This window comes from Odontesthes bonariensis, chromosome 11, assembly GCF_027942865.1.
Source record: "Odontesthes bonariensis isolate fOdoBon6 chromosome 11, fOdoBon6.hap1, whole genome shotgun sequence".
Taxonomy (NCBI): Eukaryota; Metazoa; Chordata; class Actinopteri; order Atheriniformes; family Atherinopsidae; genus Odontesthes; species Odontesthes bonariensis.
Window position 1 is genome coordinate 772586 of NC_134516.1, and position 17373 is coordinate 789958.

A 17373-nucleotide genomic window follows, 5' to 3' on the forward strand; every position below is an offset into this window, starting at 1 on the left:
ATTTATTAAGATCTCAATTCAGCTCAACCATTGCAGATGCAGGCCTTTATTGGCCGTAATGGTTTTGCCTCTAATGTCCTGTGCCAAGCTAAAATTATTGCTGCATACATTTATTAATGACATTCATGCTTTTGATTACCAACATGGACAGAGCAAGCCGTCTTTTTGGTAAATGCATGTATTTATGTTGTTATTGAATGTTAGGTAAAGAGAATGTTTTCACTTTCCATAGAAACCCTTTGAGAACAGCTAACCATCTAAACCAGTCAGAAATGTACAAAGACAGTATGACTGGATTTCCTGGCAGACAGCAGAGCAGTCAATGGAAACTCCAGGCCTCTGCTGATCTGGTCTCATCTCTACTGAAGTTAATGTAGTTTTAAGGATGATCTGTTCACTGTCAGACAGGCAGGCAGCACTTGTTCTTCCGTTTGGTTTGGACCGATCTAATTATGTGAGCAGTTGTTAAGGTTTCACAGCCTAAAGTCTGATACCTTCATTTTTACAATGTGTACCTACCGGATAGCTTTCATTTTTCTGCTATTTCAGTTGAATAAATATTCAGAGCCTTATTTCAAATGTTCCAGCTATTACTTTTATACCTGAAACCTGTCTGAAGTGCACTGTTTGAGTTTTGGAATGGACAGGTCAGTGAATAACAATAGTTTAAATAGAGTGTATTAGTGTCTCTCTCTCTCTCTCTCTCTCGCTCTCTCTCTCTCTCTCTCTCTCTCTCTCTCTCTCTCTCTCTCTCTCTCTCTCTCTCTCTCTCTCTCTCTCTCTCTCTCTCAACGGACATTGTCTCTGATATGGCTTGCAGGGCTCTTTGTATCGTTAAAACTTGTAGGTTATTTTGTTTCTGTGACTCTGTCACCAGTGTCATACAGAAGAGACCAGACCACCAACTTGAGACGGTATACAGATTGAAACACGCATCACATGCACCACAGCACTAAAACACCAGAAGTGAAACATTCATTGAAGTTGTTATGCTTTTTATTTTTTAGCAGTAAAAGAAGAAATCTATCCTACATTAATCATCAGTAAAGGAGATCTAGGAGTTTTTCTTCCCTTGCTGTATTCTGTGGTACGCCAAGTTTCTTATCTCAGATGGTAAAACAGGAGTATGGGTTATATTGTGGCTATCAATTATGAATGTTGGAGCATTCTTGAAAAACCATCTGTATTCTGTCGGCTGCTGTGAGCTGTGGACATTGCTGCTAGAGCAAAGTGTAGCAACATTTGCCAGAGGCAGCTGCAAAATGAATGAATGAATGATCATATGCACCCTTCTCTCATACTTGAATAAATGTTGTGCTGAAGATGCAACATGAATTCAAAACCAAATGTTCTACTTGGTCCTGCTTTACAGTCTCCACAAGGTTACAACATCAGATGGACATTGAGTTTGACTTTTTCTCTCTACAGGATGATGAACATGGAGAACAAGTTAATACAGACTCGAGAGGAGGAAGGCGAGTCGTTTGAGCGGACGCTGGTGGCGTCTGAGTTCGTCGACTGGCTGCTGCAGGAGGGGGAGATGCCAACCAGGGAGGAGACTGAGCGGCTTGGACGACGGCTTCTTGAGCATGGAATCATTCAGCATGGTGAGGACGAGGGTTACTGTGTGCACTGTTTGAGCCCTTAAAGATGTAACGCAACAAATAATCAATTTTCTTATGCTAACTATGAAAATCAAAGTGAATATGAACGGGTCCCTCATTGCGATTAACTCACAAAGATTTAACTATTTGTTACATTTACACTTTATAACGTGGTAACACTGCTTTATATTTATCTTATTGTTATATATGTTACATTTTCACTCTCTGTTTTGCTTTGCCAGCCCATACTTGATAACTTTGGTTACTCTCACTGCTCTCAACACTGTCAGGCTGCTGTCTTTAGGGAACAAATCAAATCAAATCAAATTTATTTGTATAGCACATTTCATGTACAAACAATTCAAAGTGCTTTACATAAAATAAAAGCATTGCAGCAGGGAGTGGAAGAAGCCTTAAAAATACATAAAAGAATATAAAGAGAAACAAATAAGATAATTTAAATGAATTTAAAAACAAGCAACAGTCTGGATAAGTTAAAAGATATCGTGCAGATTTCATGCATAGACACATGAGAACAGAAATGTTTTTAACCTGGATTTAAAAATGTCTACATTTGGTGAAAGTTTAATCTCCACTGGCAGTTTGTTCCACTTGTTAGCAGCATAACAGCTAAATGCTGCTTCTCCATGTTTAGTCTGGACTCTGGACTGGACCAGCTGACCTGAGTCCTTGGATCTCAGAGCTCTGCTGGCTTTATATTCTCTGAACAGATCACAGATTGTAAACCATCAGCAGGCTTTTAAAATCTATTCTGTGACTGACTGGAAGCCAGTGTAAAGATTTTAAAGCTGCTGTGATGTGTTCAGATCTCTTAGTCCGGGTTAAAACTCCAGCAGCAGCGTTCTGGATGAGCTGCAGATGTTTAATGCTCTTTGTGGGAAGTCCAGTTAAAAGAGCATTACAGTGATGGAGTCTGCTGGAGATGAATGCATGGATGAGTTTCTCCTGGAAACCTTTAATTCTGTTGATGTTTCTGAGGTGGTAAAAAAGCTGCCTTGGTGACAGCTGTACAGTTGAGTACAGTTGAGGTCTCATTGTGCCAAAGACTATGAAGCACCAGCAGGTTTTCTGTGGTCAGCAGTCAAGATATTTACACAGTACATCTTAAACTTACTCTTTGTCTGACAAAATTTCATCCTGAATCAGTTAACAGAGAAAGACCAGCCCCTCAGTGAAGAGGAGTGTAAAATACACTGAAGGCTGATCTATGGTGTGTGTGTACTTCTTTTTTCCCTTTTGTCATGCATAATAAAGGGAATATGTCAGGCTGATTGCAGCCTTGTATCCACAAATTGGCTGGTGAACTAACCACAAGCCTGAGCTGTATTACTTACAACCAGGTTAGTATTCAGCAGAAATGCATTCAGTTAACATGACAACATAATGTGGGGCAGATCTGTGGACTACAGTGTGTAAAGAAAACACCAACTGAATGCATAGTTTCTGTCATGGTCTCGGGTTTTTCTTATGTTTTTTATTCTGTTTGTATCTTGTTTTTTCTCATTTCCAGGTTTTGTCATTTTAGAAATTCTGCATTACATTTTGTTAATCTTTCTAATTCTGTTTAATTCGTTCGTTGTTTTAGTGTTCTTTTAATATTCCCTTTGTCTTTTCATTGGGTTGTTTCAGTCAGTCCTGCTTTCTGCTCTTCCAAACCGTTTTCAGTTTGTCAATTACATCACACCTGCCTTTTGTACCTCCTCAACACCTTCTGAGTAAATGTTTCCTTGGTCCTCTGTCAGGTCCTTGTCTTGTTATGGTTGTGTTTCTCACCTTGCTATGTCCAGTCTTGTGCCAAATGCTCTGTTGTTTTTTTCAGTTTGTTATTTTATTTTGCTCTGGCCTGCCTCTAGAATCTCATCTGCATATGTCTCCTGCACTTCTCAATACACTACACTGCATAAGACTTCATACGTGGAGAAAATGGTTCTTTTCAAGTACTTTTTTCAATCTTAAGTGTGGGTTTCAAGTGCAATGTCAACAAACCAACACAATAATGAAAAATGATGATTTTTTAAGCCATCTCATCTGGATATCTGGTTTATAATCGGGTCAAAGCTGATTTCTAGGCATGTCAATGTAGTCAGCAGAGACTGGAGTTCATTCATTTTAGAGGACCTGCTGCTGTAAAAAACAATTTTTTTCTATTTATATATGACATTTCTCTAAATTGATTTACAGATGACATTAAAGCTCAGCTTCTGATAAAGATAATCCAGTTAACAGATGCTCCTCAGTCTTGTCATAAAATATTATTGACAGCTTAACTTGTACATAACTTATGTACCAACCACACTGCATATTTTTTTTATATACATTTTCCATTGGCTCTTTTAGTTTTAGCTTAGTATATGTCTTACCTGTGTGCCCTGAATGTTTACTTTGTATTGATATGTCCTGTCCTATCTGTTGTGCCTGTGCACTTTATATGTCACCGTGAGAGTGTGTGAAATGTCCTCTCGATTCCTTTGGATGTTTTGGCATGTGAAGAAATTGACAATAAAGCAACTTTGACTTTGATATAATACTTATAATATAAATAATATGACAAATATAATTGATTATAAATGAAATGATGATAATATATTAAATGATAATATATTATCATTTAATATATTAAAAGATAATAAATTAAATGATAATATATTATCATTTAATATATTATCATCATCATCATCCTCTACCTTCAAAACGTTGTGGCCTGTGCATTTATCTGGGTGGGTTGGGTCAGGATTGATAAATGCACAGGCCACAACTGTCTGAGCAGCTCTATAAAAGCTGCTACATTTACCAGAACATAGAAGCAACATCAGAAAGCATGAGCTACACCTAGAACTCATGCTTTCTGATGTACCATAGGTATAACACATACCAGCTGATACCCCACTGGGGTGGGGGGAAAGGTGGGTTGGGCAGTCAAAGAACTGTAACTCTACAACAACTAAAACTGTTTAGATCTGTTTCCTCCAGACAGGAGACATGTTCTCCTGTATCCTCCATGACAACATCCTCCAGCACCAACTCCAGCAAAAAAACACACACTACGATACAATGGCCCCTGTTAACCCTCACCTGACCACCTGGCTGACCCTGAGAAAAAAAACCAATCATGCTGCCTCAGACCACCAGCAACAGGGAACTCAGCCCTGCTGCCTCATACAGAGACATGTCTTCCTCCTGCCAGTGACCAGGGTTCTTCTCAGCTGACAGAAGGTAGAGTGGAGATCTTCTCTTTGGAAAGACAAACATTCACTTCATTCCTCTGAGTATGCTGTGTTTATTCATCTGTTGATATCATTCTTATGAATCCATTCTTTCATATCACAGATCCCAGTATCTAATTCACAGTTCCATTGTTTTTCTGTAGGCCTTCCTCTCTTGTGAATCCTTCATAGCTGAGACAGCTGTAACAATGACACGTTTTGTGCTAACTACATTAATGAGCGCTTCACTGTGTTATTTAGCTGTGAAGATGATTTTCATGGGGAGAGAGGAGGTCCCACTGTGTCAGCTGAAGCTGCAGCAGGTCCTCAGTGCAGCATCAGGCCTTCTTAATGAGCCTCACAGGTAAAAATACCCCTGTTTCCTGGGTGGAGGACGAGGAGGCAAGGCAAGGCAAGGCAAGGCAAGGCAAGGCAAGGCAAGGCAAGGCAAGGCAAGGCAAGGCAAGGCAAGGCAAGGCAAGGCAAGGCAAGGCAAGGCAAGGCAAGGCAAGGCAAGGCAAGGCAAGGCAAGGCAAGGCAAGGCAAGGCATCATTATTTATATAGCGCATTTCATACCACAGGCAACTCAATGTGCTTTACATAAAGACAAGGCATTTAAAAGAACAGCATAAAGCAGCATAAAAACAAGCAATTTAAAGAGAAAAAAAAATAGAATAAAAATTAAAGCAATCAAAGAAGAGGGGAAAAAGAAAAATATAAACTCAACCATAAGCACACTGAAAGAGAAATGTTTTAACCTGGATTTAAAAGTGCTTACAGTTGTGGCTGATTTCAGTTCTGCTGGTAGTTTGTTCCAGTTGTGTGCAGCATAACAGCTAAAAGCTGCTTCACCGGGTCTAGTTTGAACTCTGGGCTCCACTATCTGACCTGAGTCAGCAGATCTCAGAGCTCTGCTGGGTTTATACTCTGCTAGCATGTCATTCATGTATTCTGGACCTAAACCATTCCGTGATTTGTAGACGAGCAGCAGAACTTTAAAATCTATTCTGTATCTGACCGGGAGCCAATGTAAAGACTTGAGAACTGGGGTGATGTGATGTGATCTCTTTGTTCTGGTTAAATCTCGGGCTGCAGCGTTCTGAATGAGCTGCAGCTGTTTGAGACTCTTTTGGGGGAGTCCAGTCAGAAGACCATTACAGTAGTCAAGTCTGCTGGAGATGAAAGCATGAATCAGCTTCTCCTGAACTGTTTGGGACATGAAACCCTTCATTCTGGATATGTTCTTAAGTTGATAAAAGGCTGATTTGGTGACTGATTTCATATGATTGTTGAAGGTCAGGTCTGAGTCTATCAGCACGCCGAGGTTCCGGACTTGGTCTTTAGTTTCTAGAGACAGTGACTCAAGATGTTTACTGACAGCAAACCTCTTCTCTTTGTTGCCAAACACAATGACCTCAGTTTTTTCTTGATTTAACTGAAGGAAATTTAGGTTCATCCACTTTTTGACTTGCTCTAAGCAGTCGCACAATGACTCTATAGGACTGCAGTCATCTGGAGACAGTGTGAGATATATCTGTGTGTCATCTGCATAGCTGTGGTAGTTGACTTTAGAGTTCTTCAGAATTTGACCCAGAGGCAGCATGTATAGGGTGAACAGAAGGGGTCCAAGAACTGACCTCTGAGGAACTCCACATGTCAAAGCCACTCAATCAGATTGATTACTTCCAATGGTCACAAAATAACTCCGCTCCTCCAAGTAGGACCTGAACCATTCTAGGACTGTCCCGCTGAGTCCTGCCCAGGTTTCCAACCTGTTCAGCAGTATACTGTGATCCACAGTGTCAAATGCAGCACTGAGATCCAACAATACCAGAACTGACACCTTGCCTGAGTCAGTGTTCAACCTTATGTCATTTAACACTTTAATAAGAGCCGTTTCTGTACTGTGGTGAGGTCGGACGCCTGACTGAAATTTGTCAAGGAGTCCACTGGAGTTCAAGAAGTTACTGAGTTGATTAAAAACCACTTTCTCAACAATCTTGGCTATAAAAGGAAGATTTGAGGTGGGTCTGTAGTTGGTTAAAATGGAAGCATCCAATGTTGTCTTTTTTAGGAGTGGCTTGATGGCAGCTAATTTTAAGGGTTTAGGGTGGAGTCACTCTGAAAAACGGGGAGTGCTTAGAGGGCAGACAGCTGGAAGCTTGTCCTGAGAAACACTTCAGAAACAGTATGGCACATGTTAATTTTACTTCGGTAATGAATGCCATCAACACTGACCTTCTGTTTCGATTTGTACACAAAGGCATTTGATTAACTGAAGCATGTCTCTGATTTTGAAATTGTGGAGCTGACCCTGTGCTTTCTTCTCTTAACGATAAACTGAAATAAGAATGTGAATCCAGATGTCCATTCAGACATGTTGCCATGAAATATATATGTACACAATAACACATTGTTGAGTCTGTATTCTGTTCCTCTGATGCTTCTCTTTTTGTTTCCTCCTTCCTGTTATGTAGTTCCTGACATAGTTGTTTGTGCTGTTTTCTGTTGTATTTTTCCTGTAGGTCAGGATGAATGTGAGCTGTGTCACTCATCCTGTGAGACGTGCTTTGCTGCAGGGAAGGAGAACTGCAGCAGCTGCCACACAGGTACGCTTATTCCATCTATAGGTTGTGTTGGAGTGCCTTGGAAACTAGGAAAGGTTTAGTCTTGTCATAAGCTACTGGAAAAAATTCCTTCACAGCACAAATATTTTTATCAGGTGGCGGTGTGTGTAAGGGCGATAAAGATCAGCATCTACCTTGATTGCATGTCATGACATGCTTCAAAGGAAACACAAACCTTCACACGGCAGCCGAGATATTAACTGCTGACAACCTTTTTATCCAGCTATTTTTTTTTCTTGAAACGCTGTTTAGATTCTTTTTTTCTCCCCCCCTTTAGGTCGATTTTTGACTGCTCATCAGACTTGTGTGTCTCACTGTCCATCTGGTACATTTGGCAGCAAGACATCTGGCAAGTGTGAGGACTGCTTGAAGGGGTGTATCACATGTCAGGAGGCCCAAGTCTGTCCGCAGTGTGGCCAAGGACTTTATCTGCAAGAGGGAGCGTGTGTGGTTGAATGTCAGAGGTGCTTCTCGTGTTGTCTCATTTCTTAATTTGTACATAAACACACGCCATGCATTAGCACTGACACCTCTCTCTTCCTCATTCAAAGAGGGTTCCCACGAGATGATGTATGCCAACCGTGTGCCCCAGAGTGTGGATCCTGAAAGGAAAGTCCCTCCCACTGTCTGAGCTGTGAGAAACTGTTGCTGCTGCTGGACCACTCCTGCAAGTCCCAATGTCCAGAGGGCTATTATGCCAGCAACACAGAATGCCATCGCTGCTCAGATCACTGTAGCAAGTGCAATGAGGACGGCCTGTGTAAGAGGAAGTGCACTCAGAAGAGTAGTGAAGGGTAGAATGATGGAGGATGTGAGGATGAAGATTAAAGAGATGCGGACTGGAAATGTGATTTAATTTAGAATTGAAGTGGCTGGCTGAAGAGAGGAGGAACATGAAGAGGAGATGCGCAAGAGAGATAATCAGCAAGGACAGCGAGATCCCTCTCTGCTCCCTGCTCTGCGAGTGGTTCAGCCTAAATTTAACAGCAGAAGGGGGGGCCGGTTGTAGGAACCACAGTAAAAACATAGCAGAAATGATTAACATGAATACAGGATATATAAAACCATCATTTGTTAGGATTAGAGTAGTTTCAGTAGTGACACCTTTGTGTGTATTTTAGGCATATTGAATATCATTATGATTGGATTTCATATAATGCACAAGGCTTTAGTGCGTAGCTTCTGGGAATTGGAAGATTGTTTGACTTGATAAAAGGTCAACTGATTAGCTCAATGGACAGGATTGCTTTGAGCAGTTTAGAAATGATTAACACCGAGACAAACTGAAATCGTTCTTCTTGGCTGCATCGTGTTCCAGAAGTGAATCCTGGATAATATAGACAAACCAGTAAGAGGTTATGGGCTGTTTCTTGTTAGCCCAATCTATTTCCCTCCTTAAACCCAACAAGGTGAGATCGTTTTTAGTCATTATACTGCCATCTCCTGGTATTAGCTCCCGCTGGACCTTTGTTTGCTCATGTCTTCACTTTAACATATTTTGTTTTGAAAATGTCTTTTCCGGTGCTATTTTGATTTGCCTTTGAATACTGAATTTATGAAAATTAATTCTAATTCCCAAATCTTTTTTTTTGCAAAAACGTTTATATTTATCCATGAAATTTGTTTCATAAATTTGTCTTGCTTGGAAAATATTATGGGGAAAATATTCAGTTAAAGTGAGAAACGGCTGGTGAACAGGGTCAAAGTTTAACCTGGCAGGTATCAGGAAGCGTCCTCATCTGTGAGTTGATTTCTAGTTTCTGAAACACAAAGTGTGTGAACTAGAATTTTTTTTTTATCTCTTATTGACAGATTTCAATAGAAAATCCTCTTTACAGGTTTACGGAGAACTGACGTAATGGTAATGGAAGCATTTTTCCAACCGTCAACTGCATGTTTCATGTAACAAAATAAACATAAAAATGTGTATTTTAGAGATTTTCTTTCCAAGTGCCTGAAAATGACGAAAAATGTCTGGACAAAAAGCTAAATGATTACAAAGCTTTTGCTGCATTATGTAGAAATTTTAATTTTCAGTGCGATAACAGATCAAATTTCAGCTTTTCAGCAGTGGAACTTTAGAGTTTAAGAAAAAAGAGTGAGTTGCTTGTATATGACAATAGTCTCAATCATATATGCCAAACTGGTCCTGTAGACCAAGTACATGCATATTATGAAAAGCAATAATCATTTATAAATAGACTTTATTTTTAACTTAAACTACCTAACCAAAATTCAAATTGTTGTATTTTCTCGACAGTAAAATAAACGAAACACAAATAAAAGCCCACACTGAGTCAGCTGAGACTTCAGTACAATGTGACAAACACAACCTCTCCTTTATTATCTTGCATATTCTTTTCTTCTATCTCCCAGAGTGTTCGGAATACTACTTCCTCCATGAGGATAAATGTGTGGATGATTGTCCCACTGGATACTTTGCCAGTGAGAAGCAACAGGAGTGTGTGCGGTGTCACGCTGATTGTGCCTCGTGTGACGGACCGGACATTGATGACTGTGAAGTGTGTCACAACCCGAAAGCTGTGCATTACAACGGAGAGTGTCTGTCTGAGTGTCCAAACAACACGTTCTATGAAAAGAACACCAATGAATGCAGAGGTGTGGAACTCCAAAACTGATATCACAGTAATATTCATGATATTAATGCACCTGTAATGTGTTACAGGTGCTTTCCAAAAAAAAAAATGCCTTCTCATTTTTTCACAGACTGTGACAAGTCATGTCTGACCTGCTCAGGACACGGGCCCTCAAACTGCCTCAGCTGTGATACCAACAGACGGAAAGACGCCAGCGGACACTGTGCGTGGTACAGTCAGTGCGCCCCGGACACATACGTGAATCAGAATGGGGAATGCCAACAGTGCCACGCACTCTGCAATCGCTGCTCCGGGCCTGGAAAAGACCTCTGCCTCAGCTGCAAGGAGCCATGCTTCCTGCTGAGTGAGTCCTCAAAATGCCAGAGTTGTAGTTTGTGCTCATTCAGGTGTGCTTCCAATCTTTTTAACTTTAAAGTTCTTGACTTTGTGTGTGCGTCCATCAGACATCACCTGTGTGAAAGAGTGTCTTGTGGGTTACTATGCTGAGGACAAGGATGAGCGTGTGTGTGAGCGCTGCCACCTAAGCTGTCAGTCCTGTGTTGGTCATCATAGCGTGCAGTGCGTCACCTGTAAACCTGGATTTTTCAAGCTGGGTAGCAGCTGTGTTGAAACCTGCTCAGAGAGGTTAGAGGACACGCGACAGACTGAACGAAAGCCTTCCCACTAGTCTACTGACACCTATCAATTGTTCTTCCTCTCTTTTAGTCACTTTGGCAACATGGCCACCATGGTCTGTGAGCGATATGACCCCTCCTGCAGCCAGTGTTCAGGTAGTAGTAACAGAAACTGCCTGAGTTGCCGGGAGGGCTACGTCTACCTGGGGCAGTGGGGCCAGTACCTGAAGAGCTGCCCTCCAGGCTACTACAAAGGCAGGAGGTCTACTACCTGTCACAAGTGTCACCCTACCTGCAAGACCTGCAGCGGTAAAAGAAGCCCGTTGTGGCTTTCTGTATTATTATTATTATTTACCCAGCTTTTTTGTATTTTTGGGATATGAGATGTGGTGAGAAGTTAACACATGTTGATTATAAAGACGGGGCAAAGACAGGGCAACATACCCATCATATGATATACTTCGGCTGGGCTTTTTGATTCAGTTGTTGTGCTTCTTTGTTTGTAAATTCCAGCTCAGTCATGTGTTTACGCGTTCTTCTTTGTGTTATATCCCTCTCCTAACAGGTGAGGGTGCTCTTGCCTGCCTATCCTGTTATGATGGCTTTGACTTTAAGAGAGGCATCCGTTACAACCCTTGTTTCGTAGGCTTCTATGCTGCCTCACAGGTGACAGACAGCTTTTGTGTTACTTTATGTACAAAAGGGTGTTTTGCTTCATGAAAAAATAAAAACAACATCCTGGCTTTGTGTCAAGATTTGGTGAAGTATCCGCAGGTCAAATTCACTCACAAGAGTGTGGCGCTGCAGTCTAATCTGTATTCTGTTGTTGCTCCAGGATTCAGAGAGTGAGAAACCAAATTGCAAAGCTTGCGACCTGTCTTGCGAGGGCTGCCATGGTCCCAGCATGAGGGACTGCACTCTGTGCCCTGCGAGCCAGATCTTGTCTGATGATGGCCAAAGGCTGATTTGGTGACTGATTTGATATGATTGTAGAAGGTCAGGTCTGAGTCTATCAGCACGCCAAGGTTCTGGACTTGGTTTTTTAGTTTCTAGAGACAGTGACTCAAGATGTTTACTGACAGCAAACCTCTTCTCTTTGTTGCCAAACACAATGACCTCAGTTTTTTCTTGATTTAACTGAAGGAAATTTTGGTTCATCCACTTTTTGACTTGCTCTAAGCAGTCGCACAATGACTCTATAGGACTGCAGTCATCCGGAGACAGTGCGAGATTTATCTGTGTGTCATCTGCATAGCTGTGGTAGTTGACTTTAGAGTTCTTCAGAATTTGACCCAGAGCCAGCATGTATAGAGTGAACAGAAGGGGTCCAAGAACTGACCTCTGAGGAACTCCACATGTCAAAGCCACTCAATCAGATTGATTACTTCCAATGGTCACAAAATAACTCCGCTCCTCCAAGTAGGACCTGAACCATTCTAGGACTGTCCCGCTGAGTCCTGCCCAGGTTTCCAACCTGTTCAGCAGTATACTGTGATCCACAGTGTCAAATGCAGCACTGAGATCCAACAATACCAGAACTGACACCTTGCCTGAGTCAGTGTTCAACCTTATGTCATTCACCACTTTAATAAGAGCCGTTTCTGTACTGTGGTGAAGTCGGAAGCCTGACTGAAATTTGTCAAGGAGTCCACTGGAGTTCAAGAAGTTACTGAGTTGATTAAAAACCACTTTCTCAACAATCTTGGCTATAAAAGGAAGATTTGAGATGGGTCTGTAGTTGGTTAAAATGGAAGCATCCAATGTTCTCTTTTTTAGGAGTGGCTTGATGGCAGCTACTTTTAAGGGTTTAGGAAACGTGCCTGATTGAAGTGAGCAGTTTATTATTTGCTGCAAATCTGTTTGGACAGAGCTTACAATAGTTTTAAAGAAGTCAGATGGCATTGTGTCAAGACAGGATGTTGATGGTTTAAGATGCTGGACTGTTTCTTCTATGGTTTTTTGGTCAACTGTATTGAATTCTGACATCATAGTTGATTGATTCCTAGGTGGTTTTAAGGTTTGTGTCATTTTATTATTTTGCTGATTTATGTTGATATTTAGCCTTTTAGATTTGATTTTTTTCATTGAAAAAACAAGCAAATTCATTGCATTTTTCTGTGGAACAGAGTTCTGAAACTATCTGTTTTGGGGGGGTTGTCAGCTTATTAACCATAGCAAACAGAGCACGAGTGTTGTTGATGTTCTTATTAATCATTTCAAAATTTCATTTCATTTCAAAATTACAAAGACTTTGTTTGTCGAGGTCATGGTGAATTTGAAGTTTAGTTTTTCGCCATTTACGCTCTGCTTTCCTGCATTCTGTTTTCAAGGGCTTTACCATAATAGTGTTCCGCCATGGTGTTCGCTTTCCGCTCAAGATCATCTTATTTTTAACAGGTGCAACAGTATCCATGACATTTGAGATTTTCAAGTTAAAGTTATCTAAGAGTTCATCAACTGTCTCTGCACTCGCAGTTGATGACATAGCTATAACGTCCATAAACTTAGCACTGGTATTCTCATTTATGTACCTTTTTCTAACAGACACACGGGTTAACTGAATGTTTGGAGTTAACTGTAAGCCAGAGAACACACAGAAATGATCAGAGAGCGCCAAGTCCTTGATATCAACAGAAGAAATGTCAACACCTTTAGAGATAACCAGATCCAGTGTGTGGCCTCGAGTATGTGTGGGTCCATTCACATGTTGAAGGAGGCCAAAAGTGTCAAGTAGAGAGCAGAGTTCTTTGGCATTAGTGTCCATGTTATTGTCCATGTGAATGTTAAAATCCCCAGTTATGATAAAAAAGTTATAGTCAGTGCAGATCACTGACAGCAGTTCAGCAAACTCATCAAAGAAAGTTCCTGGGTATCTTGGTGGTCTATAAATGATTAGGAAGATAACTTTTGGATCCCCCTTTACTAAAAAACAGAAATATTCAAAAGAGCTAAAATCACCAAGTAAAATTTCTTTGCACTGAAAGACTGATTTAAAAATGGCAGCAACTCCCCCGCCCTTCTTACCACTTCCACACTTATTGATAAAACTGAAATTTGTTGGTGCGGCCTCATTGAGAATGGTATCACAGCTACATTCAGTCAGCCATGTTTCACTAAGAAATAAAAAGTCTAGATTATAGGTCATGATCATGTCATTTACTAAGAGGGATTTGTTGGCTAGTGATCTGATATTGAGTAGGGCTAATCTCGTGGAGACAACAGGTGATACTGGTGTGTTTCGGGGTTGACACACTATATTCAATAGATTGGTAGATTTAACTGAACCTTTTTTATTTCTCACCAGTTTGACCACTTTTCTGTTACCTGTCATCACAGGGATTGAAAAGGCTGTCTGAACTCCATAGGGCCCTGACTTTATCTGGGGAAGAGCATTCTTGATATCAGTATTACAGCCTGGACCCGGCACATATCAGTCAGACTCACAGATATGATGATTCAGAGGAGGTGGGGGGGCTTGGTCACTTCTGTTTGAGGGTTGTTTCCAACGTGATGGACGTGGTGGAATGGGAGGGGCTGGATGAGGTGGGATGTTAGGGGGGAAGAATATGGGATTTTGGCGTGGTGTCAATTGTATTCCAATATTGAGAAAGCTCTTCATCCTGTCCGGGAAATCTAGAAGTAAGGAGTCCAGAGTGAGTGGAGACTGCTGGGGGCTGGGTGGGGTCCGGGGGGGCGAAAGCTGGGGGTTTCCCACTGGGGCTGGGGGAGACTCCGCCTGTTGGACTGCCGGGGCTGGTGAAGACTCCTTATCTTGGGGTGAGGATGATGACGTTGCAGGTTCTTTCTGGATCTGCTGTCCTCCATGGTCAGAGGAGGAGGGGGAAGCGGCCACAGCGGAGGTTGAGGCCACAGCAGCGGAGGCGGAGGAAGCGGCCACAGCAGCAGAAGGTTCCTCTGTGAGAGAGAGCCAGACAAACACCTTACAGATGTCTCTGGCTCTCCCCACATTTTTGTGGAGTGCGTAGAAACGCTCCTGCGTCTCCGCGCTGTGGCACATGAAGGTGGCCAACTTCCCCCTCATGGCCTCATCGTTCTTCTGGAAGTTCTACAAAAGACAAATTCATGCTAGAGTCAGTATGGATTATGGTTAGGCTGTAAAAATCAAACATCAGGTGTCTGTTATACTCACATAAGTCGACACTGCTGTCCTTAGGTCGAGGAGGCTGGGGGAACCGGTCAGGCCCATCTCGGACCAGACCTGGCGAAGGTACCTGACCAGGTTGTTCGCCTCCCCCCGCCCAAGGGACGCGAAGAAGTACGTATTTGTTGGCACAGCACGTTGGCAGAGGGCGAGCCAACGTGTGCACCAACCATACTCCTGCGCGTCCAGGAAGATTTGTGCCACACCAAACTTCCTGACCGTCTTGTGATCCAGCACCTGCAACAAATAGAAATGACAGAAAGCAGAAAGAGCAGTCAATGTGATGAACCTATGAAAACCCAATTTAACCTGATTTTCAAAGTGATCACATCATGACACTGTTTGAAATTACACTGAAACTTACATTAACGAGGTATCCACTCTGGGCGTCCCCCAACGGCCTCCTTCACCTCGGACGCCCGCATCCGGGTGAGGACGCCTGCCCTGTGCCCATAAATAGAGCACAGGAAAGCTGCGAGGTACCCAAAGAAGCGATACCTCGTCTTTGGGTCCTTGGGCGGTGCCTCCTCGATGTCGTCTGAAATGAGTTTAAGAGAGAGAAGAGAATAATGAGTGACAAAAAGTGTAGTGTGTGTGTGTGTGTGTGTGAGAGAGAGAGTGACAGAGAGAGGCAGCACAGACTTACCAAGAAGCGAAGGAATCTTGGCCAAGGCCAAGACCTGGCATTTGGCCAGGTCTTCCCGGGTCACCAGCCTCTTCATTTTCTCCTGTTTGAGCAGGTGCTGGTGACCCAGGATGGTCCGGCCAAGATCCTTGCAGAGCTTCTTGAGCTCTCTGAACAGCAGTGCCAACTTCCGTGCGGGCATTCGGGAGTACTTCGGGGTGACGTCCCGAACGTACTCCACAAATGCTATAGCCTGGCCCACGTACAGGGAGATGGTCGTCGGGGCCAGGCCAAAGGACCGGAGGAGAGCAGGGTCCATCTGTGGAAAGAGCAGTCTGCATTTAGTCTTTATCGTTCATTTGTTTTCAGTACTTACTATGTTCTGTCTTTCAAAGTTCACTACTTACAATTTGACCAGCGGGATGTTATCCAGGAACTCCCAAGTCCAGAACTTGACCGAAGGCCAGCCGACCATCATGAACTTTACGAACACTTTGGTTCGGCTGGCCTTGGACACTAATTCTGCTGCATCTTGGGAGTTCCTTCAGTACATCCACGTACGACTGCATGTACCGGTCTATGAGAATAAAACACATGTGCTGATTAATGTAACAAGATAACACTCCACACACCTGCACAAATATACTATGTGTGATCTCAGTGATACACCAAGCCAATCTCAGTGACAAGCTGCATCCTACAGCCTTGCCACACCGGGTGACAATTCTTGGTGGAAAGTAAGAAATAACTTAACACTTAACTGTATCACACTTATACATGTTTTTGGAACTGTTTTTATTTGTTTACGTTGCTATTCTAATATAGTATGAATTAATTTGTGAGTGTTCATTACATTTTTCTGCTATATTGTCAGCATCCACAAAGGTACGAGCCAGCTGCAGTAACATACCACCTGGGCACAAAGAATCACTTTGTGGCATTCCACAAACTGGGCGCTGACAAAGACTGGCATTTTTACGATGGCCTTGAGGAAATGCTCAACCCTGGCAAGGGTGATGTTGTCATCACTGACACATTAAGGAAAAAGAAACTTAAGGCTAAGAGTAAAGTTAGCCACATTGTCATGGTCAGGGTAAGTATGGACATTAATTATGGCATAACACTGTCTTGACTTCTAAAACTAGTTTTCCTTAATATATGACATTTCAACAGATAACAAAAATATTCATGTCTTTTGGTTCACAAATAAGAAATTGAAATTAATCACAGTAATAACTAAACGTGTTAATCAGACTTACTTGTCTTTCACATTCAGGTGACAATCCTTTCTGGAGAAAATAGGTGATAGTCCTCTTACATAATCTCTTCATAAAAAATTATTTGTTTTCCTCTTGCTTTAGGACAAAGCAACAGAAGCTGTTGAAGCCAGGCGGCAGGACAATGAACAGCTTGTTACATTCATTGTGGACCACAATGGAGCTGATGGAAAGCTGAGGGTACGTCTAACATGTCATAACTTTCCCATATGGAGCAATTTTACTAAAAAAAGCTATGAAATTACAGAGCAACACCTAACCTGATCCATTTATAATGTATCACCCTGTGATAAAATGTGATATATTAAACACCCATTAACCAATTACTAACTTAATGGCGAATGTGCAATTAGTTCAGTGAAGAAACATCTGTAACTGCTTGTGGCTTGTTCGCTTCTGCCAAGAACACCGTTCTCCTTACATGGACTGCACTAGACTGCACTTTATACCAGCACATTCAGATACTGAGGTGTATGTACCCACAGACAAAATGGAGGAAACAGGCCTTATTTGAGTTCATTGAGTCCACAGCTCTATAAGTTCATTAAGTTCATAATGGTTGCGCGCGCCTCCGCACGTCTCCGTGCAAGACACTAAGATACACTGAAGAATAAACCCCTT

At 42.0% G+C, this 17373-nt stretch overlaps 1 protein-coding gene across 1 annotated transcript; it reads left to right on the forward strand.

Annotated features, from left to right (window-relative positions):
• Window positions 1–10011: 10011 nt before the first annotated feature.
• LOC142391964 (proprotein convertase subtilisin/kexin type 5-like) lies at window positions 10012–11661 on the forward strand. Its single transcript, XM_075478160.1, has 5 exons — window positions 10012–10075; window positions 10184–10417; window positions 10780–10997; window positions 11254–11354; window positions 11524–11661. The coding sequence occupies exons 2-5, from the start codon at window positions 10329–10331 to the stop codon at window positions 11659–11661; spliced, it is 546 nt and encodes a 181-aa protein (XP_075334275.1). The 5' UTR covers window positions 10012–10075; window positions 10184–10328.
• The last annotated feature ends 5712 nt before the right edge of the window (window positions 11662–17373 follow it).

Coding starts and splice junctions, on each gene's coding strand:
- LOC142391964 (XM_075478160.1), top strand. CDS start 10,329: ATGCCAACAGTGCCACGCACTCTGCAATCGCTGCTCCGGGCCTGGAAA. Junction 10,998..11,253: donor TACCTGCAAGACCTGCAGCG/GTAAAAGAAGCC, acceptor CTCTCCTAACAG/GTGAGGGTGCTCTTGCCTGC. Junction 11,355..11,523: donor GCTTCTATGCTGCCTCACAG/GTGACAGACAGC, acceptor TTGTTGCTCCAG/GATTCAGAGAGTGAGAAACC.